This window comes from Abramis brama (assembly GCF_963993115.1).
Source record: "Abramis brama genome assembly, chromosome: 14".
NCBI lineage: Eukaryota > Metazoa > Chordata > Actinopteri > Cypriniformes > Leuciscidae > Abramis > Abramis brama.
Window position 1 is genome coordinate 37,186,837 of NC_139976.1, and position 24,964 is coordinate 37,211,800.

General features: G+C 35.6%; 1 protein-coding gene across 1 annotated transcript; it reads left to right on the forward strand.

Annotated features, from left to right (window-relative positions):
• Positions 1-147: 147 nt before the first annotated feature.
• On the forward strand, positions 148-13,555 carry nt5m (5',3'-nucleotidase, mitochondrial). Its single transcript, XM_084135002.1, has 5 exons — positions 148-1,310; positions 2,300-2,400; positions 2,592-2,652; positions 7,639-7,753; positions 11,010-13,555. The coding sequence occupies exons 1-5, from the start codon at positions 1,044-1,046 to the stop codon at positions 11,144-11,146; spliced, it is 681 nt and encodes a 226-aa protein (XP_083991128.1). The 5' UTR covers positions 148-1,043; the 3' UTR covers positions 11,147-13,555.
• Positions 13,556-24,964: the final 11,409 nt, after the last annotated feature.

Below are 24,964 nucleotides of genomic sequence, written 5' to 3' on the forward strand. Positions count from 1 at the left end.
TTTGAAAATGGACATGTATCTTTAAGGAATAAAAGGAACGTGTCATTATTTCTTCCGGTACAAAACTCGATGTCTATGGTTGAATCGCTTTTGGAGGACATTCGGCCACTCCAGACACGTCGGTGCGTCCGCCATCTTGGAACGGTCAGTGTTTCGCTATTCACAGTAAGAATCAATGATAATGAATCAAAAGATTGAATCGATGACAACGTATAATGATGCCACGACATTGTGCTGCTTTTGGTTGTGAAACAGCCTAGATTTAAGTTCCCGAAGAAATGGGATAATAACCTTTTAAAGGTGGTAATGTGTTAGTTTGTGTTTATGTATTAATTCAATATTACATGTGTTTATTCTGTGGTAACTCGTGTTAGCAGATGCCTTCGTCTAGTTGCATTGTGTTAGTTTAGCTAAATAATCTGCTGAAGTCCATACATGCGTCTCACTACGGTTGCAGATGCTCAGTCAACTTACTCTCGAGTGATCACGGACCGTTCCAATATGGCGGACGACTTACAGACTATGCTTACAGAGACGTGAGGCATCAATGTTTGTATTTCTACGGTCCAACGGATACCAGAGAATTCTAAACGAGTGCGCGATCTCTCTTTTCGCAAATAGCCTCGGTTTGTTGTTCACTGTCAGCGTAGAGCAAAATAGCCACTAGTTTTCAGCATGATTTTGAGTATGTAAACAAAGTGGTCAGATCAAAAATCACACACACTACTGTATCAATAACGTGCTTCATTCCGCAAATACTCCGCGTTTGACTTTAGCTGACATTTGCTCTGCTGTAAACAAATGCAGATTCGGGAGGTCAACACTGTTATTCAACACCAGCGACCGCTGGAAAAACATGAGACCCTCTGACCCCACTGAAACTAACAAAAGACTCCGCAAGAGTCGCACAAACGCGTTTACAATGTGCAAAACAATAGAGAGCCAACAGAATGAGATGTGCTAGCAATCAGCATCACTAGCATAAGGGTTAATGCACACTGTCGAGTGACTAACGTTGGATTTGGACGGTTATTAAGAGGTTTATGATGAGTTTATTGCCGAGGATTGTACGGTGGCTCGAGAGGAGATCTTCCTCGTTCCACTTTCACTATCAAAGCAGAGTAAACATGTGTACGAACAGCAGAAGACTGCGAGTTCTGGTGGACATGGACGGGGTCATCGCGGACTTCGAGGGGGGATTCCTGAAGAAGTTTAAGGCGAGGTTTCCCAACGAGCCTTTTATATCATTAGAGGACAGAAGAGGATTCTGGGTGTCCACACAGTATGGAGACATGAGGAGTGACCTGTGTGTAAGTGTGTGTGTCAGACGTGTGAAATAATAGTCTGTTTGGTGAAATGGAAGAGTTTATTGAACCTTAAGACTAAATATAGTATTTAAAAAATAAGTTTTGCGTATGTGTTTTATGTTTTATATCATATTCATGGTTTATATAGTATGATATAGTGAGAATATGGAGGAAAAAACATATTACAAAAATATGTAATTTGCTGCAGATGCTGATATTTATATGGACATAACGTGATGGAATTCTGATGCTTGTAATGCAAATCAAAGAGATATTTATAACTGATGTTTATGCATATAAATGTCAATATCTGCCAAATGTAAATCAGTGAGACCTTTATAACAAACAGTACAGCAGATAATAACATAAAATGCATAAATAACTTAGTAAATATCATGTCTTAGTAAGATTATATATAAATGCATAGTTTTATTATTAAAGCTCTGTAGTTTTAAAACATAGGCCTATAACGCAATGATTGAGAGATGAACAAATAAACCTGATCATTATATTTTATACTATACTCATAGATAATACTCATGATGTATGGATAATCAAGTAAACCTGCTTCAGTCCAGTTGACATATTTTATCAAAGTTTACTTGATAATTTTTTTTAAAAATTATTTTATTTTATTTACAAACTACCTTGTAACCAATCAGATCAACGTGTGATCGTCAACCAGTGGATCTCTGAGCTGAGAGTGGAGGCGGGACTCATTTGAATATTCATAGAACCTTGTATACTAAATGAGGCAGGGGTGTCGAGTTACATTCAAGATATTTTAAGGCATGAAGATTTTTTTTCCCAGGATTTTTTTATTTATTTTTATTTTAAATATGTCATTTTGGAGCAAATATGAGTTTTAAGTGATAAAATTATTGACTACAGGGGGACTTTAAAATTCATCAGGAATAGTGAGCTGCCACACAAAGGTGTTGTTAAAAACAACATTTTCTTTAACTTCTAATCAAAGTTTGCTCTGATTGCAGGACAAGGCCATCAGCATTTGGGAGTCAAAAAACTTCTTCATGGAACTGGAGCCTCTTCCCGGAGGAGTCGAGGCGCTGAAGGAGATGTCCAAGATGGAGAAGTAAGATTTCAACTAGTTATGTCATTCATTTTATTTGTTGCAATCATGGAAATCAAATACCTAAATCGCCCTATTATAAACCCGCCATCCTCCAGAAGATCTTGCATAATAGATCTTGCTAGACAATCTCCCTTGAGTAAATGTTTGTCTGGATATTACCATCTGACTTACTTTCTCTTCTCTTCCCCCAGTACAGATGTCTTCATCTGCACCAGTCCAATAAAGCATTACAGCTTCTGCCCGTATGAAAAGGTGAGATTCTCTTAAACTGAGCTTCATTTATACAGTCAAACCTAAATGTATTCAGACGCCTTCAACATTTCTCACATTATCAGTTTATCCGCTATAGTTTAGAAAATGGTGATAAAATATGAGCAGAACTCAGTTGATATTTGACTGATTTTGTCCGTCCTTCTGTTAGACTGTCTCACACATGAATTATGTTGAATATCTGTCAGCTGTTAAATTTAACTACACAATTAGATAATACCAGTTTAGCTCAACCAATCACCAAGCAATGCTTCATTTTGTTCAGTCTGTGTGTAAAAAGAGCATTAGCAATTAAAGAAAACACACTTCAGCAAAACATGATCAGCTCAAAGTGTCCCAATCATTTTTGGTCCCAAATGTTACTGGTAGTCACTGTATGAAGGATTTGTGGGTGTAATATGTCACAGTTTGCTATATTTTGCTCTCCTCACTTACATAAATGAACTATAGAGTCCTGATCACACTAGAAAAAAATATATAAAAAATGATATCTGGTGTCTGAATAATCTTTGGTTTGACTGTAGATGCATGTTGGTCTGATTTTCAGGGTCAGTGACGTCACAATCATTTTTTGTCTCGTAATATCAGTAAATCATCAAAAAATTTAAGTGTTATACAACTATCTTGATATTTTATAACAAAGAAAATATCATCAAAAATCTTTGGTAGTTATTCTTCTGTTATTTGTTAGTATTTTGGAAAAAAAATACTGCTACTCTTTTTTTCTTGAAATCCTATAACTGTTTATTTACAGGTTATATGTGTATATGTTTATATGTGTGTGTGTGTACTGTATGTGTCTGTATGTACTATGTATGTATGTATTACATGTATGTAGTATGTACTGTATAGATAGATAGATAGATAGATAGATAGATAGATTTAATTGAAAAGATATAATTAAAATTTATTAAAAATATTATAAATTGAACAAAGCTTAAAACAAAAAATAAATAATAGCCTACAATGAAAACAAAGCTTGAGAGTTTGAACATTTTATTTAATTGAAAATAATTTTAAATAGTCAACCAACATAGACCATACACAATAATATGATGGTCTGAAAACACACAAAAAAATATTAATTTAAATAAAATGAGTTTTTTTTCCTCTGAAATATAAAAATAAATCACACACTGGCTGTTTTCTAATTAAATAAAAATACAAAATACTCCTGTAAAAATGATCTTGTCTGCTTCTATAAATGGTGCAGCCTAGGCAAGCCTGTGCATTAATCCGCGCCAGGGTGTAAGCTACGTGGAAAAATTCAACCAGAGTACTCATTTTGTATTTAAGTTCCATTTCTTATTAAATGTCTTTTAAAAAGTATGGAGAAATTTAATGAGATTTAATGTTATGTCATTTTTGTTCTTTATTAGAAGTTATCCATTACTCCAGTCTAACAGATTAAAGATATACACTACCGGTCAAAAGTTTTAGATCGGTAAGATTTTTTATGTTTTTAAAAGAAGTCTCTTCTGCTCACCAAGGCTGCATTTATTTGATTAAAAATACAAACAAAAACAGTCATATTGTGAAATATTATTACAATTGAAAACAGCTGTTTTCTATGTGAATATATAGTAAAGTGTAATTTATTCCTGTGATCAAAGCTGAATTTTCAGCATCATTACTCCAGTCTTCAGTGTCACATGATCCTTCAGAAATCATTCTAATATGATGATTTGATGCTCAAGAAACATTTATGATTATTATCAATGTTGAAAACAGTTTTTTACATTTTTATTTCATGATGCTATGATCAATAGAAAGTTCAAAAGAACAGAATTTATCTGAAATCTAAAGCTTTTGTAACATTAAACACTACCGTTCAAAAGTTTGGGGTCAGTAAGAATTTAAATTTTATTTTTGGGGGAAAGAAATAAAATAAATTAATACATTTATTCATCAAGGATGAGTTAAACTGATCGAAAGTTACAGTAAAGACATTTATAATGTTAGAAAATATTCTATTTTAAATAAATGCTGTTCTTTTGAGCTTTCTATTCATCAAAGAATGTTTTTTTTTTTAAATTACACAACTGTTTTCAACATTGAAAATAATAATGAATGTTTTTTTGAGCATAAAATCATCATATTAGAGTGATTTCTGAAGGATCATGTGACACTGAAGACTGGAGTAATGATGCTGAAAATTCAGCTTTGATCACAGGAATAAATTACACTTTAAAATATATTAAAATAGAAAACAGTCATTTTAAATTGTCATAATATTTCACAATAATACTGTTTTTTTATTGTTTTTTTATCAAATAAATGCAGCCTTGGTGAGCAGAAGAGACTTCTTTTAAAAACATAAAAAATCTTACCAATCTAAAACTTTTGACCAGTAGTGTATGTATGTACAGTGAGGAAAATAAGTATTTTAGGGATTCTGGCCCACTCCTCCACACAGATCTTCTCTAGATCAGTCAGGTTTCTGGGCTGTCGCTGAGAAACACAGAGTTTGAGCTCCCTCCAAAGATTCTCTATTGGGTTTAGGTCTGGAGACTGGCTAGGCCACGCCAGAACCTTGATATGCTTCTTACAGAGCCACTCCTTGGTTATCCTGGCTGTGTGCTTCGGGTCATTGTCATGTTGGAAGACCCAGCCTCGACCCATCTTCAATGCTCTAACTGAGGGAAGGAGGTTGTTCCCCAAAATCTTGCAATACATGGCCCCGGTCATCCTCTCCTTAATACAGTGCAGTCGCCCTGTCCCATGTGCAGAAAAACACCCCCAAAGCATGATGCTACCACCCCCATGCTTCACAGTAGGGATGGTGTTCTTGGGATGGTACTCATCATTCTTCTTCCTCCAAACACGTTTAGTGGAATTATGACCAAAAAGTTCTATTTTGGTCTCATCTGACCACATGACTTTCTCCCATGACTCCTCTGGATCATCCAAATGGTCATTGGCAAACTTAAGACAGGCCTTGACATGTGCTGGTTTAAGCAGGGGAACCTTCCGTGCCATGCATGATTTCAAACCATGACGTCTTAGTGTATTACCAACAGTAACCTTGGAAACGGTGGTCCCAGCTCTTTTCAGGTCATTGACCAGCTCCTCCCGTGTAGTTCTGGGCTGATTTCTCACCTTTCTTAGGATCATTGAGACCCCACGAGGTGAGATCTTGCATGGAGCCCCAGTCCGAGGGAGATTGACAGTCATGTTTAGCTTCTTCCATTTTCTAATGATTGCTCCAACAGTGGACCTGTTTTCACCAAGCTGCTTGGCAATTTCCCCGTAGCCCTTTCCAGCCTTGTGGAGGTGTACAATTTTGTCTCTAGTGTCTTTGGACAGCTCTTTGGTCTTGGCCATGTTAGTAGTTGGATTCTTACTGATTGTATGGGGTGGATAGGTGTCTTTATGCAGCTAACGACCTCAAACAGGTGCATCTAATTTAGGATAATAAATGGAGTGGAGGTGGACATTTTAAAGGCAGACTAACAGGTCTTTGAGGGTCAGAATTCTAGCTGATAGACAGGTGTTCAAATACTTATTTGCAGCTGTATCATACAAATAAATAGTTAAAAAATCATATATTGTGATTTCTGGATTTTTTTTTTTAGATTATGTCTCTCACAGTGGACATGCACCTACGATGACAATTTCAGACCCCTCCATGATTTCCAAGTGGGAGAACTTGCAAAATAGCAGGGTGTTCAAATACTTATTTTCCTCACTGTATATATATATATATATATATATATATATATATATATATATATATATATATATATATATATATATATATATATATATAGGTCTCTCTCTCTCTCTCTCTCTCTCTCTCTCTCTCTCTCTCTCTCTCTATATATATATATATATATATATATATATATATAATACACACAAACACATTTTAATCCATTTTCTGATGTGTTATCGTTGACATATGTTACCCAGAACATGCAACTTTATGTGCCTACAAAGCATACTGTAGATGTCATTACTTTTATTTCACAAATTCTCAAAAAAACGAGCACGTAGAGGTATAGAGAAGTTAATTCTTGAACGAAATCCTGCATTACAACATTTTCTGATGTGTTATTGCTGAAATATGGTAACCTGAATATGCCCTTCCATGCAACTGTATGTGCCGACTGAGTAATTAATGATTTCATATGTTAAAAAAGGAGGCTGTACAGGGCTAGATAAACTTTCACTACAGAGTATGCACACACAGCATATATGAATCTATTTAATCAGCGGTTTCTGTGTCTGAATGAGCCAGAAAGACGACACTTTAGTAGAATATTTATCACCTCAAACCAGCGATATACCTAACCACTTCTTAAGCAATAAAGAATAATTAAGACAATACTGCACTGCCATAATCATTTATTACAAATAAAACAAATATATTGAACATGTAAAACAATTAACAGTCACAATCTTTTATGAACAAACAAGTTAAACCTTTTACTGTCCTTTTACTGTCTAACCTGAACTCCGCCCACTTCCGGCATCAGACGCTGGCGCTGTCATCCTCACACTGCTATGACGTATGGTTCTGCGGTTCTGCGTATTTGCCCCCTTGGTAAATATGATCAAAGATGGCGATAAAAAATATTTTATTAAACAAATTAGCATAAATCTAACCTTTTATTGAAGTAAAAGACTTTAAAGAATTGAAACTTTTACTTCAATAAAAGGTTAGATTTTTGCACATTTTTTTAATAAAATATCAAAAGGATAAACAATGCAGATTTATTTTTTACAGCCATCTTTGATCATATTTACCAAGAGGGCAAATAATTCTGACCAGCGCTTTATATATATATAGTTATTGTTAAATAATCAATACATTAAGGATTTAAAAAATATAATAGAGATTATGTATTATAAGATATAATTTTATATAATATCCTGTTTTCAACAATAATGCAACTGGAGTCTGTATTTCAGTGCATTTTCTTCCCATTTCCACAGTTTCCTCTCATTGTGTGTGTTTGTCCACAGTACGCATGGGTAGAGAAGCATCTGGGCCCCGAGTTCCTGGAGCAGATCATCCTGACCCGAGACAAGACCATCGTGACCGGAGACGTCCTCATCGACGACAAGCCTGATATCCTCGGTGAGTAAGAGCTGCCGTGGATCAGGTGTCCGTGTGTCTGAGCTCTGAGGGAAACGCGCGTTTGTTTTTCCAAAGCGGCAACTTTCCAATCTCTCTCTTGTATCAACACTGAAGTGACTTAAACTGCAGTTCATCGACTGGCCACTAGAGACCGGCTGCAGAAGAGACTCAATCCCATAGACCTCCATGTTAAAATGCCCAACTTTACAGCAGAATAAAATGTTTACAGCCTGGTGCAAAAAGTGGTTTTGGTCTATATAGCTAATATTGCCCTTCATGACGACTGTGAGAGGAGTTCATTTTTTTATAACTCATCCGTTTAAACTATATTAAGCCTTAAAGTTCTACATAATTAAGGGCGTGGCCTCTTGATTGACAGGTGGATTGCCGCTGATGTCACTACTAGCCGTTTTTTTTTTTTTTTTTTTTTTTATTAAGACTACAGTCAGGGTACAATGAGTAAACAAACAACTCCAAAATAAATGATAAAATGCTTCATCAGGTAGACCAAAAATTGTATCAATATCACAATTAAATCTGTTCACAAGATAATAATTACGTGGGTAATATTTTATAAATGAGTTTTAGTGAAATTTCTTTGATTTTGTTTGTGATGAAATATTTCTGAGGAAGTTTCCAGATTTTATTCCATAACTTTAACATTAACATAACTCTTAATGTAATCAATCAAACTTTAATTCATGTAATAATCTTTTATTTTTATTCTGATAATTTATATAGTCAAAGTGAAAGAAAATGCATTTTTAGGTATGTTTTGCAACATTGTTAATTGTTATTAAGCACTAAGGCATAATATAATTTTTTTAATTACCCAGCTGAAGTTGAGACTTTGTTTAATATCAAAAGTAAGCTGGTCTGTCCTGTCTCAGTGTGTTTCACTGTGTGAGAACGTGTGGCGTGAGAGAGGCGTGGCTTGTCGGCCATAGCAACCATAGATATCATATAAAGGCTAGATGTCTTAAGGCAGAGTCACTTCCGGCATCACCGGCGGCCATCTTACCACAGGGAAGCTGTGAATTAAGGTGAGTGATCAGCACGCACACAAATCCTCTTATCTCGCTGAAATCTTGACGGATTTACAAACGGTTTGGTTTCTTACAAATGTTATTAACGTGGCTATAATTCCGAATGCTTGAACATGTACAGTATGTTATAATTATTCATATGTATGCAGTGTCATAGCTACATCTCTGACATTTATAACAAAAACCAAACCGTTTGAAAATCGGTAGAAAATTGAGCAAGTTATGGTTATTTAAAAGTATATGCACCATGTTACGAGTGAGCGAGCACACTGTGGCAAGATGGCCGCCGTGTGCGGACGTCGACCTCCATTGGCTAGCAGCACGCACGAGACATCTAGCCCTTATATGATATTTGCAAACGCTCAATTCAGCCCATTGCAGTTTCTGCCAGTAGTGGGCACTCATGCAACGTAAGCAATGACGTACATCCGAGTGAACGAGACGGAGGGAAGTTAGCGAGTGAAGGGCATGACGATTTTGGACTTGCCAAGATGGCGACGACCGGCTCCGCCCACTCTGGGCTTCAAAAACGCTCTTCAGAAACACTATGTGTGACATCACGCACACTATATCCATATATGACCCTGGGCCACAAAACTAGTCACATGGGTAAAAAAAATTAATTGAGATTTATATGTCACATGAAAGCTGAATAAATAAGCCATTGATGTGTGGTTTGTTAGGATAGGACAATATTTGGTCGAGATGCAACTATTTGAAAATGTAAAGGTGCAAAACAATCGAAACATTGAGAAAATCTCCTTTAAAGTTGTATAATTATGTTCACGATTGTGCTGCATTCACTCACACAAATACATGTTTTATATATTTACAGTAGGAAATTTACAAAATATCTTCATGGAACATGATCTTTACTTAAAGGGGTCATATAATGGTACATGCACTTTTACAAGTTGATTGTACTGAAATGTGTGTTGGCGGTGCCTGTACACAACCATCATATAATGATAAAAATCCATCCAGTGTTTTTTTATTATCTTCTTATATGTTTTCCCCCGTCTCAAATCAAGCCGTTCGACCTAGTGACGTCACACGGTCGGACGCCCCTCCCACGATTGTTGATTGACAGCAGCGTTTCAACACAGACCCGCCCTCGCTCGTGAGCGAGCTGTCAATCATAGTCCGCATTGTTGATACGCTGGAGCAGAATGGCGTCTGAGCGACTGTGGTGTTCTGCTCTTGGGTGTAATAACGAATACGGCATCATGTTGATGTTCCTAAATCCGAACCGCTGAAGACGCAGTGGCTGAGTTTGTTTTCGAAGGGAATATTCCCCACGATCAACGCCAATGCTTTCATTTTTGCGCGAATCATTTCTCACCAGACTGCTTTATAAATGAGGGTCAGTGTAAAGCTAAAGTAAAATGTTTTTCATGACCATTAGCTGTAACATCACTCTGTCAATGAACTAACGTATACATCAGTAAACGCATAACGTTAGCGTTCGTATCTCACTACTCTACCCTGCCAGTACACACAAAGATGGGTCAAAGTGACATTACGTTAACCAACCATTCAGAAACGTCCTGTTCGAGCCTTAATTGTCGAACTTCTTCGGGGCGTCGTCTTGTTCCGGGTCCGACTCCGGTTCACATTGATACGGTTGCACAGATGTGTCCTCAGAGACTCCCGCTGCCATTCTCCAAAATATACCCTCAGCTGTTAAGGCAACACTCCACGTGTGTGTGTCAAACGCCCCACAGAACAGAGGGGCGGGGTGAGCAAAGCTCATTATCATTTAAAGACACGTGCACTTAAACGGAGTGCTGAAAACAGAGCTGTTTTTGACCAGGTAAAATGAGTGTTTTCTTACAATACTAATGAGAATTTTTAATTGAAGTATATTACAAACTTTTCATTTAGACCCTAAAGAATCATATTAACTTGTACAAAAATGGCATTATATGACCCCTTTAATATCCTCATGATTTTTGACATAAAAGAAAAATCGATAATTTTGACCCATACAAAGTATTGTTGGCCATTGCCACAAATATACCAGTGCGACTTGTGACTGGTTTTGTGATCCAGGGTCACATATATGTTTACAGTCTATGGCTTTTCCGTTTTTCCATGCAATTTCCAAAGGAGAGATATTTTCTATAGGCTGATAGACAGTATTTTCCGCATGTCATGGGCTCCGCAATTCTATATTATTTTTACAGTCTATGTTTTTTTTTCCGTTGAAGGTGTGGAGCCCAATCCCACGTGGGAACACGTTCTCTTCACCGCCTGCCACAACAAACACCTGGAGAACCCTTCGCAGCGCCGGCTTCTGTCCTGGGCCGACGACTGGAGAGCCGTTCTGGCCAGCAAACGCCAGTGAGACACGACAACACATCCCATCATGCTCTCCTTCCACAGGGAATCCAGATCTGATAGAGACGGAGCGACACGCGTCACAATCTGAAAACCACACACACACAATAGGGAAAACAAGCCGACCGTCTCCATTGAGTTTGCATTGCGTGAAGCCTCCTCATCATTTATGACTTAAAGGGTTAGTTCACCCAAAAATGAAAACTCTGTCAGTAATCACTCTCCCTCATGTTGTTCAACCCCGTAAGACTTTCGTTCATCTTCGGAACACAAATTAAGATATTTTTGATTAAATCTGAGAGCTGTCTCACTCCTCCATAGGCTTCTCTTTAATTAACACTTGCCGGACCAGAAAGTTAGTAAAGACATCGTTAAAATAGTCCAAGTGACTACAGTGGCTCCACCTTAAGTTTATCAAACGACGAGAAAAATAACTACGTCAGAACGAAGGCTAACTATTGGCCAGCATCACACGCATCACATGACCAGCGTCAGCCAATAGCGAGCCTCCGTTCTGACGTATAACCCAGAAGCGCTGCGCTGTTACACTCACTCAGAGACACACAGAAGAACATGAAGAGTTGAATAAAGTCGTTATTTTAGTTTGTTTGTTCGCACAAAAAGTATTCTCGTCGCTTTATAAACTTAAGGTTGAGCCACTGTAGTCACTTGGACTATTTTAACGATGTCTTTACTAACTTTCTGGGATGGCGGATATCAATTACCCATCAGCCTATGGAGGAGTGAGACAGCTCTCAGATTTAATCAGAAATATCTTAATTTGTGTTCTGAAGATGAACGAGAGTCTTACTGGGTTGGAACAACATGAGGGAGAGTAATCACTGACAGAATCTTAATTTTTGGGTGAACTAACCCTTTAAAAGCTTGTTTTTAGGGGTCGACAGCTTCTAAAAAGGTATTTCTGAGTTTTTTAGCTTGTTTGCTGCACACACAGCATTTTTTAGACACTGTTTTGTTTTTTGTTATAAGTCATAAATGACGAGGAGGCAGCTTCACACAATGCAAAGTCAGCGGAGACGTTCTTGTTCCACCCGGTGTGTGTGGTTTTTAGATTATGATGTGTGTCACACTCTCTCTATCAGATCTCTGGAAAAACAACATCCCATCATGCTCTCCTCCGACAGGGAAACGAGCTCTGATGGGTAAACCGCTCCTGTATCAGCCCTCATATCCAGCGTTATTCTGTGACGATCCATCATACGACGGGGAAACACACTGTGTTTTTGTAGGACACAAGTTTTTCATGCAAGACTTTTTATTTGTTTACGTGCATTCAGAGAGAGCTCACATATTCATCGTTTACATCACGCATACACTGCCTTTCTACAAAGGGGATTGAATATTTAAATACTTTTTACGCTCCCGTCCAACCTCACTTATGCACATGCGAACACGAGCATGAACGATTTTTCACTGGATTTCTCTCGGTATGTTAACATGAACGCATGATTCATTTATTATGAAGTATAGTTTTAATTCAGGGAGAGCCACTGCAAAAAGGGATCAGCTGACGTAACTTTAAAAAGAAAATAGGAAACCCGTTGTCTTAAAATTATTAAGTAAATAAACTTCTGCTTAATCAGAAAAATTAAGTAAGTCAATTACTTGTCAAGTTCACATAACTTAATTTTTTCAATTAAGCATTACGTTTATTTACTTAAGGTTTACTAATTTTTTTAAGTGAACTGATGACTTTTTACAGTGGACTGTACAAGACACGTTTGAATGTTCTGTCTTATGTTGTGTGATGTGAATGCATGTGTTTCTCTGGGTGTGTGTTGCACTCTTGACACTAGAGGGCGCTATGAGCACATGGCTTTATTATAATGCCTGTGAAGAAGATAAAAAAAAGTGTTGCTTTTAAATTTCGGTTAATACTTTATTAGTTTGGAATGAATATTTTAATAAACTTTTTATGCATTTTGAGGATAGGTGTTTGGTTTATGGTTTGGCAGGTGCATTACCTTTGGCTGTCATGGATGAGAACGTACCGTCGAAATGTTTGGGGTTGTTAAGATTCATTAAATTGACTAAATTACCTCACAAAAGATTTCTATTTAAAATAAAATACTGTTCTTTTGAATGTCCAATTCATCAAAGAATCCAGCAAGAATAAAATGTATCAAAGTTTCACCAAGTTTTCATGTTTCTTGAGCAGCAAATCATCATATTAGAATGATTTCTGAAGGATCATGTGACACTGAAGACTGGAGTAATGATGCTGAACAACTATTTTAGATTGAATTTGCTGCTCAAAAAACATTTCTGATTATTATCAAATGTTGAAAACAGTCGCTTTTTGTGGAAACTGAAAACTTTAGTAACATAAAACATGTCTTCACTGTCACTTTTGATTACTTAAATGCATCCTTGCTGAATAAAAATCTTAATTTCTAAAAAATAATAAATAAAAAAATCTTAATGACCCCAAACATTTGCACAGTAGCGTAGATATAATATATCTGCAGATGTGTGAGAGCAACACTACTGTCTCAATCACAACGTTTCTAAAACGGGTTTATCATCCGTTGATTAGAACAAACAAACGAAACATAATCTTCTAGATGACGAGGTTAGGAAATAAACACCGTTTTCAGTCCGTCACTATCATTTTACAAGCTAAACCTATCAAAGTTATATCGTTAAATAATTGTTATTTAACATGATAAATTAGTTAACATGATCTAATAATAAACTGCACTTCCACCGCATTTGTTAATGTTAATTTCAACATTTACTAATGCATTATTACTGTAAAATCAAAAGTACAATATTTGTTAACATTAATTAATGCACTGTGAAGTAACATGAACAAACAATGAAGATTAATGAATACTGTAACAAATGTATCGCTCATGGTTAGTTCATGTTCGTTAATACATTAATGTTAACTAATGAACCGTATTGTAAAGTGGGTTACACTTTATTTTAAGGTGTCATTGTTACAGTGTAATTATATATTTAAGTACTGAGTAATAATAATTAACTACATGTACTTACTATAGGGTTAGGGTTTGGTTGAGGGTTAGTTGCATGTAATTATGCATCATTTACTGTTATTATGGTAAGTACATGTAACAAGGACACTGTAAAATAAAGTCTTACCAAATAATTAAATGTGCAAAATTTGAACTGAAAACACTAAAATATTCATACTTGAACCGATACTCTCTAGAACTTTCTTTATCCAATGATGGTTCCAGTTTGAAGGGTGTTGCATCAAAGGTCACAGGTCACATGATCTCTTCCTGAAGGCTGAACGATTAACCCGGAGGTCGTGAGAGAGGTCGCGTCAGTTCTTCAGTGATGTTTGACCAACACTGCTGATGCTTTACACTTTTTTTTTTTCTTTTTTTTTTGGTCTGCTCTTCCTTTTGTCCTCAAAGTATCATTTTATTATTTTATTTTTTCTTGTGCTTTGTGCCATGCAATTTAGAAGTAGATATGAATTCATTTGTAAATGTTCATTTAAAAAGTGAAGTTTACACACAAATACTGATGATCAAGAAGTGGTGCTAGTGTCTCTTCACCTGAATAAATAGCCATGAACACCAAAGCTATTGTGTTTTCATTATTACCAACAGTTTATCTCTAGAAGTAGGTCTTCTACAGGTAATCTCGGCTATTTAACATTTATGTTTGGATGAATTTTGTTTTTTTTAAACAAAATATTTTAACTGTTATAGGATATAATGGGACTAAAGGCACGCCATAAGAAAACGTGCTTTTCACTACTTTCATAGTGTATGATTGCAGAAAAAAAAAAAAGTTTGTATTGAACATGTATTGAGCAAAAGGTTTTGTGTGAAAATAAATCATTAAAGTGGTTTATTAAAAATCTCATAATGTATGAGGTGGCGAGGCTTTTACCCCTCATTGATACAAATACTTTAGCTAAAATAATGTGTTTTTAATAATGTCTTGTTCAAAACAATCACTATGGCAAAGTTTGTACTATTTTCTGTTTGTTTTGATAAAATTATTAATTTTTGTTCATTAAATATACTGTCATTAAAATGTTAATATGAAAATATATTTTTAAAAATACAGAAACAAAATGATTTCACAAAGTAAAGATTCCGAAAGCATTGAAGAAGATCAGCATTATAATTTGATATATATTTACAGTAGTAAAAATATTTTCAAATGGTTTCATTATAAATATATGTGGACACCAAACTTTAATATATGATATTTACCATCTGAATGTCATGTCAACTGAAGGAAAAGTCATCCGGCGGTTTATTATCATGTTAGTTATTGTGTCTATTGTGTCTTTCGCCCCAACAACAGCATTTTCTTCCGTTATTGAAAAACTGTTGCTTTAATTACCTTGAACAAAACTGAAAGTCCTTAACAAGAACTTTGTCTCAAAATATATTCAGTAATTTTAGCGATTCTCATTTGCTACTTAAATCTACATTTTAAATAACATCAGATCAAATTAGCTCAGAATCAACTTTGCGGATCGTGCTAATTTCCACGTGCATCTTGAAAAGCGGACACGTTTTTTGAGCTAGTCTAGTGATTGAGAGGAAAATAAAATCTAAGGTGCTTTTTACCCCGGTGCGCCTTTAGCCCCGTTGTACCCTATATATATATAATATAATGTTTTGAGCACTGAATTTCAATGACTTTTTTGACTCCATTTGTTGATTTTATATATATATATATAATCAACAAATGGAGTAAAAAAAAAAAGTCGAAGAAATTCAGTGCTCAAAATATTTGGGATCACTAAAAGGCCACTCTATTGTGTTCAATTATCTGTGAAAAGTAAATGTATATAGTTGCAAATGACTGACTGTCGTATGTATGATGTCGTATGAACATATTTTAAGGCATGAAGAATTTTTTTTTCACGGAAAAAACTTTAAATATGTAATTTTGGTGATCAAAGATGAGTTTTAAGGTATACAATTATTGACTACAGGGGGACTTTAAGTTTTAGAGGACTAAATGTATATAATCACATGTTTTAATAAATAATGGCACTTCAAGCCAAGGGCTTGTGTTTTTTTATTGGAAACATCTATTATAAAAACACTTTTGGTTTAGGGCAGGGTCTTCACATTGTTCACAATGGAAATGCCAGTTATTGCTTGATCATCTCAAACTAATTTTTACACAAAAAATAAAGAACCAAAGCTAAAGTTGAGAATCTGAAATTCTGCTAAATATTCATTTTCCCTCTCAGATTAAATGCATTAAGTACATCAATAATGATTATTAAACTGTAACATTAATTGTTTAAACGACAAGCCTCATCAAGAGGTTTACATGCAATTGTCATTAAAGGGGTGGTATAATGCCCTTTTCACAGGATGTAAAATAAGTCTTTGATGTTCTTAGTGACGTTATGTATGTGAAGTTTTAGCTCAAAATACCCCACAGATTTTTATAGCATGTTAAAGTTGTCACTTTTTGAGGGTGACAACGCTTTTGTGTGTGTCCCTTTAAATGCAAATGAGCTGCTGCTCCCGGCACAGGGGGCGGAGCTTCAAGAGCTCTTGTCCTTTTACCTCACACACACATGCACTGAACATTTTCTAAAAACTTTTAGCCTTTTATGTTCAAACCGGAGTCAGACAAAGATGGAGAGACTCAAGAAGAAGCGACAACATGTAGAAGCAACAGGACATTTCTGAATGGTTAGTTGATGAATTTATGTAGCTGATGTGTAGTTATCTTCTAGTCATTGATTAGCATATTCTGTCTTGATAATCTATAAATCGTGTTCAGGGGGCGGGTTTATGTAAATTCTAGGGTTGGTGATGTCACTAACCCGGGAGGAATGTGGTGTAGTCTCTACCAGCCGTTTGTTGTAGTCCTTAAAAAGCGATTTCTTTAAAAGCAAATATCTCCCTTTGCTTTGAACTTTGAGTGTTGTAACTTTGCAGATGTTGTTTATGCTCAAACAGCAACATTACACACTAACTAAAGTTAGAAAAGTCAAATCATATTCAACCACCCCTTTAAAGGCGCTTCGATATTTTACTTAACCGCAGTCTTGAGGTGTAAAACACACATGGATGGATGAATGCTCAACATGTGAGGCCATGAATACTGAAAGTGCAGATTTCCCAGTTTGCCTTCTCTCTTTCAAAATTGGGAACATTTCTTGTTTAAAAGCAAATACGCCATTAAATATACTGTCATCATGAAGAATAACGTCTTGTTTTCTTGCTCTGAGAAGCTCTTTCCAGCATGTGATGTTCTGTCAAAACGACCTCATGCTACGAAGTTATTTCTGAAGCACACAGAAAAAGAAAGAAAGAAAACAATGAGTAGAAACATTATTCTAGAAGGCCTGGGAAAGTTTCTCTGCTGGAGTTTTGAGTCTCATGATTCGTCGGAAACACTTTCTATCTTCTTAGCAACAGCTGTAAGTTTGTAAATGTCGAGGCTATTAATATAATATAGCGCCCACACACTCCAATCAAACAGTGCACAGATTATTTTTCCCCCCAGGAACAGATAAAGTGCATGAATCTGTTTTTGTTTCTCGCAAGCAGGAATAAAATAAACTATGAATACATACAATCGTTAAAATCAAAATTTGCATTCAATTTAATTTAATTTCCTACCGTATCGGAGAGAAATGTTGATCTGCCAGTTGTGGGATTTTCTTCTGGAGAACTCTCATGTCTTCGTGTGTTTGAAATTTAAATAAAATGATGCATTTAAAAGTTAATGACCAAACTGTATCTTTACAAAAGTTCACAATGCTGTTGCAGACTAAATATGTGGATAACATTTAAGAAATATTTTTTCGTCAGGTTAGAGATTATTAATCCCTCAAACCTGTTTATCTATAATATTGTATTTACGAGCTGAACGCACATGAACGCCACCATAATATCGTAAATACGAGTGGGAAGCTCTTTCGGTCTATATGCCGGTCAGCGCACTAGCCATTATGTTTAATGGAAGGAGTCTAGGCGTGTTATCCAAGCATTAATGGCAAGGAAAGTTATATATGGGAGTTTTTGCGAAATTGACGTGTTTACATTGGGCGTATTTTCAATTCGCAATTTCAATTTGCCCAATCTGAAGGGTTAATGGAAACGCGGCTAGTGAGAAACATGGCGGAATAACACAGTACTTAAAGGTAGCCTATTTAGCAGTGATATTGTCAGGCTTTTCTATTTTACAGCGAAGTAAGCAAACTCCCTGCACAGAATATGATGGCATTATAATATTACAATGTAACAATAACATTTGCAGTGGCTTCATAAATTAATTAAAAACATAAAAAAGCAATGCACACCTGATGCACATTTCTTTGTTCTTCATTTTCTAGAACTAGAGTTTAAGAACCTTGCTGTATTTTTGTGTAATCAATTAAGAGAAAGTACACCATCTTACTCCAACGAAAGTGACTTGAACGCACATGACGTCGTAAACACGACTTAAAACCATAGACAGTAAAAGAAATGGACACAGCGACCCCACAGACTTCAACGGAGAAAAGTGAAGCTTCTCCTCCTGTCCATACGGTAATCTCTCTACTGTGCGACAGAGAGTCGCGTGGTTATGACGCAATCGTTAGCCTATTTTTACAAAAACTCTTTCTACGGGGCCACAACGTAAGATACAAGGCAATGGAGCCTTTTATACATTGTCGTGTTTCTTTAGAAATAAACAATGGATAAGTCTTTAAACGCCTCAGATGTAAAGTTATTCGCTGTCAATGTGACGCCAAAATGAATGGGAGTCAATGGAATGCTAACAGCAGGTGATGGCTTGCTAACCAATGGCGGCCGCAGGGAAGGTACGCTTTCCGGCTGCTGGATTACCCCCTTGCTTAAAACACATCACAAACCTCTTTACTTAACCGTCGGACTCGTGTGTCCGCCATGTTTGTAGTTTTTTTAAACACTTTTTATTCATGTTTGTAGTTCTAATCGAATCCTCGTCCAACGCGCAATGGGTTATGGGGCAATATTAGCCGTTAAAGTGTCCATGGATCCACACATCGGATTCTAACCGGAAAATAGAGACCATCCGGGTATCTTTGGAATATTGATTTCGACATACTATGATTTGGGACACACTTAGGTCCTGACCTAAACCACGCCCGAAACACTTGCAGGTTTGAAGATGAGTTAGACCTCAGTCCTAATACCAGGTACAGATCTTTTGTTTGTTGTTTTGGCCTTACTCGCTCCTGAAGAAAACGCATCTCTTTTTATGTTGGAACTGTTTGTTTAGAGTTATTTTTGCACTGTATATATATGGCCATCACTTGCTTGTTGTAAATAAATGTATTAGGAAACTAATTGGGTAACATTTGGGGACTCGAACGGGAGCTGAGATGGAGCTGAAACGTACATGTGATTTGCAATGGCATCAAAAAAGGATGAAAAGTTAGTTTGGAGGGCAAGCAAGTTTATACATTTAAAAATAATAATAATAATAATGGGGTTCCAGTCGAACTCTAGTGTTCTTGAGTGAATTTTAAAGAACCCAGAGAGGTTCGATTTAAGGAGAAATGTCTTAAATGGTCGCATAATACTTTCATGTTTAACAAGTTATTCAAATTTTTTACTACTGATATAGTATGTTTACAAGCTGTTGAATGCATAAAACTTACTTAAAAGTTAAAATGAATTAAACTAAATCCTGAAAAGGTTCTATATATATATGATCGCTTTAAGATTGTAAATAGAGTGAGTCTGAGAGAAAGACAGAAACACAGCATTACTTGCCGGATAGTTTTCCAGAGAACGAGAGAGGATTGTGGAGGCCGAATGCGTCATTCTGAGAAATCCCTGCGGTGTTATGAAATGTATGAAACTGCGTAAGACTGTTCTGGCAAACACTTCACTGGACTGTCCTGATGGAATTGGGGTGTTATGCTTTATGATTCTTTAGAAATCATTCTAGTAGGATTTGCTGCTCAAGAAACATTTCTGAGTTGTGCTGCTTCATATTTTTGTGGAAACCGGGATACATTTCCATTCAAAAGTTTGGGGTACATTATTATTAAAATAATAATAATAATATATTCAAAAGTTTGGGGTACATTATTATAAAAATATATATATATATATATATATATATATATATATATATATATATACTTTATTGCATTAAATTGATCAAAAGTGACAGTAAAGCCCAATATATATATATATATATATATATATATATATATATATATATATATATATAAAATATTATTATTATTATTACTATTTTTATTTTTTATTATTATTATTTTAATAATAATGTACCCCAAACTTTTGAATGGAAATGTATCCCGGTAATATATATATTTATTGCATTAAATTGATCAAAAGTGAAGGTAAAGGCATTTATAATGTTACAAAATATTCTATTTCATATAATTGCTGTTCTTTTGAACTTTTTTTAACTAAAAATATTTATTTTGCTTCTAAAATATGAAGCAGCACAACTGTTTATAACATTGATAATAATCATAAATGTTTCTTGAGCATCAAATCATCATATTAGAGTGATTTCTGAAGGATCATGTGACACTGAAGACTGGAGTAATGATGCTGAAAATTCAGCTTTGATCACAGGAATAAATTACAGTTTTTAACTAAATTATACTATATATTCACATAGAAAACAGAGGCATCTTTCAGAAATAAAACTCCATGATGCATTTTTGTGAATGTGAAAAATATACTTCCACGTGAGTTGATCTGGACAACAAACAAAAATATCAAGAGGAAATTGTAAACATCAGCTTGTTACTTTCCAAGCATTTCTTTCCCCCCTATTTTTGTTTATGTTCTCCGTCTGGTTTATGATAGAATGGGATGCTGTTTCCAAGAGCCGACCAATCAGAGCGCTGCATCTGTCACATGACACACACACACACACACACACACACACACCTGTGCACACAGCTCCCAGTTTCCAGCTTCTCCAGGATGCTGATAAGAGAATCCTTATAATTGTTTACGGAAAACCACACTAATTACTGACTCATATCCAAGCTAACTGTACGAGGACATCGTTTCGGTTGTTTTGGTCAATATACTGACCATCAAACTTCCACATAAATACAATCAGCTCTCATATTTTTTTCCTGAGAACCAAAGTGACTCAGTATGTATACATAACAGCAGGTTTCAAGCACCCCTTCCAGGAAACAGGCATACCTGTGCGCAAATACTACAGTAATGCAAGCAAATAAACCATAAAATGTGCACAATAAATCATGATGTTAGCCTGGAAGAGAGGACACATGACTGGCGAGACCTACGGTAAACACCAAATAACATGGCAGACGGTTCAGATCGATCATCGTTAGCTGTGGGAAATCAACTTTCCATTTTAGCCTGACTGCCTCGTGCCATTTTTATTATTATTATTATTTGTATTTTTTAATATATGTCTACATTTTATTTATGTTATCATTGTAGCTGTTTTAGTACAAAAAAAATGAAATATATAAGTTATTTTATTTCAGTTAAATTTTATTCTTTTTTTGTGCATTTTTTGCATAAAGTAACGAATGTTCTTTTGTTTTATGGTTATGGTTTTAGTTATAACTCAATGCACAAAAAAAATATATATATATATGTTTCACACGATATGATTTGTTTTTCTTTTTAAAGCAACAATTCTGAAAACCTCATGTCAGATATTTAGTAAACATGACAGTCATGCTGGTTTTATGAAAGCCAGAGGATTTCTCCACGCTTTCCAGTTGTTATGTATAATAAATCAATGGGCTTTTCAGGATGTTCACTGTGGAAATTGTTCCCATAAATTATGGATGAACAATGTTAGGTAAGTCAACATGAGAACACAGTCGGGCCATTCTTGGAAAACACTTTTCATGTGAAAAGCAACATGACAAGATAAAGGGGAATGAGGAGACACAAAATAAATAAACAAGCGGTATTTTTCAACTGTAATCCTGCATAAATATGACGACTTAATTGATGTGCATTGAAATCAACCACAGATATCGAGCCAATGCCTATTTTCCCCAGTTGTCCACTGAATTCCCCGACAAATTGCACACTTTGAGGTACAGTACTGTGCAAAAGGCTTAGGCATGTCAGTATTTTCACACACAAAACAAATCATTTTGCCATTAATTGTAATAATCCAGTGAGATTTTTGCATGATCAAGGAGTCTGACAGCAGCCGGTATGATCTGATCTCACCATCATCGAGTCCGTCTGTGATTACATGAAGAAACAGAAAAAACTGAGGCAACGCTTGAAGAAAACTTCCTGCAAAGCTGCATTAATGTGAAAAGTTTTAGGCACTTGTGTAAAAATGCAGTAAAGTGAGGATGCTTTCAAATATAATGTCATAAATAGTTTTTTTTTTTTTTTAATCAATTAACTTCTATTAACTAATGTAATTGCAGACGGACTCAGATCATACCGGCCGCTGCACTGTCAACCCGAATAAGTTAGCAAAAAAAAATTGAGACAATAAGTTACATACATTTTTTAAGTTAAGAAATTCAAAGTTTAAGTAAGCACAACACATTATATAACATTTAATTTGAGCATTTACTCTCCCTTTGCATGTCATGGCAAAGCATGCTGGGAAATAGAAATTCCAGTTAAAGTTTCAGTTAAATTAAAGTTAGTCTAAATTAAAAGAATCGAGTTCACAAAACTCAAAACGATAAAACAATTCAGATTACTTAAAATGTGTCAGTTTCGTGAACTCAAAAGAAAAAGAAGGTTCTACATACTCATAAAAGTTGATTTGTTTGAACTAATTTGTTTAATTTAAGTTGGCTCTACTCAAACCAATTAATTATTTTGAGTGTTAGGGTCAATTATTTTAGTTTACAGTGTTTTAGACTCCTTGTGCGTACAAAAAATATCACTGGATTAATACAATTAAAGACCAAATCAAATACAAGAGATGTAAACTGATATTTCCTACTAACACATTACTTTAAAAGATATCAATAACTGGCATAAAACCACTTTTTTTGTGTGAAAATACTTACATGCCTGAGACTTTTGCACATTACATCATTCAAACAGGAGTTATGAAGCTAAAAGTTTAATACCAAAGGTCAGAAATGCCTTTAACCTTGAAGGATAACAAAAGTAGTCTCAGCAGGAACCATTAATCATGATTTATCACACTAGATAATGTTTGCATATTTCAAACAGGCCCTTAAACCCCTTCCTTGAATTAAGTCGTGTTGTGACAGCTTGTAAAAAAGATTCACACCAACAAATCAAATCTGCATTGAGTTCTCAGTATAACATCTGAAACAAGTTAATCAGTAACAATGAAAAACATGTACAGTATGGGAAAATATCCTTTATTGGGATATTTCTGTGAGAAAACGTCCATGTTGTTCACACTGCAACAGTTAATGCATTGAAATAGTTCTGTAGTCAAGTTGTCCTTCTATACAACACTTTACAATAATCCCAGTGCATTAACTGGTAACACCTTAGATCAGGGAACATTATCCACTATAGTTTATAGTGTGTGTGTGTGTGTGTGTGTGAGAGAGAGAGAGAGAGAGAGAGAGAGAGAGAGAGAGAGACAGAGAGAGAGAGAGACAGAGAGAGAGAGAGAGTTTGTTTGTTTTTTTGTTTGTGTGTGTGTGAGACAAAGAAAGTGTGAGTGTGTGTTTGTTTGTTTGAGTGTGTGTGTGTGTGTGTGTGTGTGTGTGTGTGAGAGAGAGAGAGTGTGTGTTTGTTTGTTTGTGTGTGTGTGTGTGTGTGTGTGTGTGTGTGTGAGGAGAGAGAGAGTGAGTGTGTGAGTGTTTGTGTGTGTGAGAGTGTGTGTGTGTGTGAGTGAAAATATGATTCAAATAATGTAGTTTTAATGTGAGTTTTATTATCACTATAGTTGCTTATTAGCATTATTTTAATGTTTATTAGTAATTATAAAGCACATATTAATGCATAACGTGTGAGCAGGAACGAGGCAGAGAGTGAGAATCCAGAAGCAAACAAGTTTATTAGAGAAACACAAACAAAGAATAATCCAATCAAAGAACAAGAGAATGAATCCACAAAGAGAAGAACGACCGATAAACAACAACAGAAGGTTTAAATAGACAGGTTAACAAGAGACAGGTGTCAGTCATTAGTAGTCATGGGAACTAATGAGGGTAACTATGGCAACAAACAAGACAGGCAAGACAACAAGGGAAACAGGAACCAAACACAGAAACAATGGGAATGTATTGTAAAGGGTTAACATTTTGGTGAACTGGTGACTAAGACAACATACAGGACATGCAAATAAATGTTGTTTTCAGCCAGTGTCATTGGCTCTCAGTGAATCCCCCCCTCGTGTGTTTACAGACTCTGTTGTCACGAATGTCAGCGCCGTATGATTGGTCTCACGCTGAAGGATTTCACACACATGGAGTGAGACTCATGAAAGATGGACTGCACTTCTAATGCTGTCATTTGTTCATTGAAAGGCAATAAGGGAAACATGCATAAACTGTAAACTAATAAACTTGAGAGGAGATTTGATAAAAGGAGCAGTTGCTTTGCATAATGAGCTGTCGGTGTTTCTGATTGGACGAGGAGCACATGCTTCAGTAACCAGGCAGATTTTCCAGAAGATTAATATAAAAGCGTGTGTGTGTGTGTGTGTGTGTGTGTGTGTGTGTGTGTGTGTGTGTGTGTGTGTGTGTGTGTGTGTGTGTGTGTGTGTGTGTGTGTGTGTGTGTGTGTGTGTGAATTGACTGGAAAAAGGTCATGATAGATAGATAGATAGATAGATAGATAGATAGATAGATAGATAGATAGATAGATAGATATTGTAATATGATAGATAGATAGATAGACAGACAGACAGACAGACAGAC

Coding starts and splice junctions, on each gene's coding strand:
- nt5m (XM_084135002.1), top strand. CDS start 1,044: ATGATGAGTTTATTGCCGAGGATTGTACGGTGGCTCGAGAGGAGATCT. Junction 2,401..2,591: donor GAGATGTCCAAGATGGAGAA/GTAAGATTTCAA, acceptor CTCTTCCCCCAG/TACAGATGTCTTCATCTGCA. Junction 7,754..11,009: donor CGACAAGCCTGATATCCTCG/GTGAGTAAGAGC, acceptor TTTCCGTTGAAG/GTGTGGAGCCCAATCCCACG.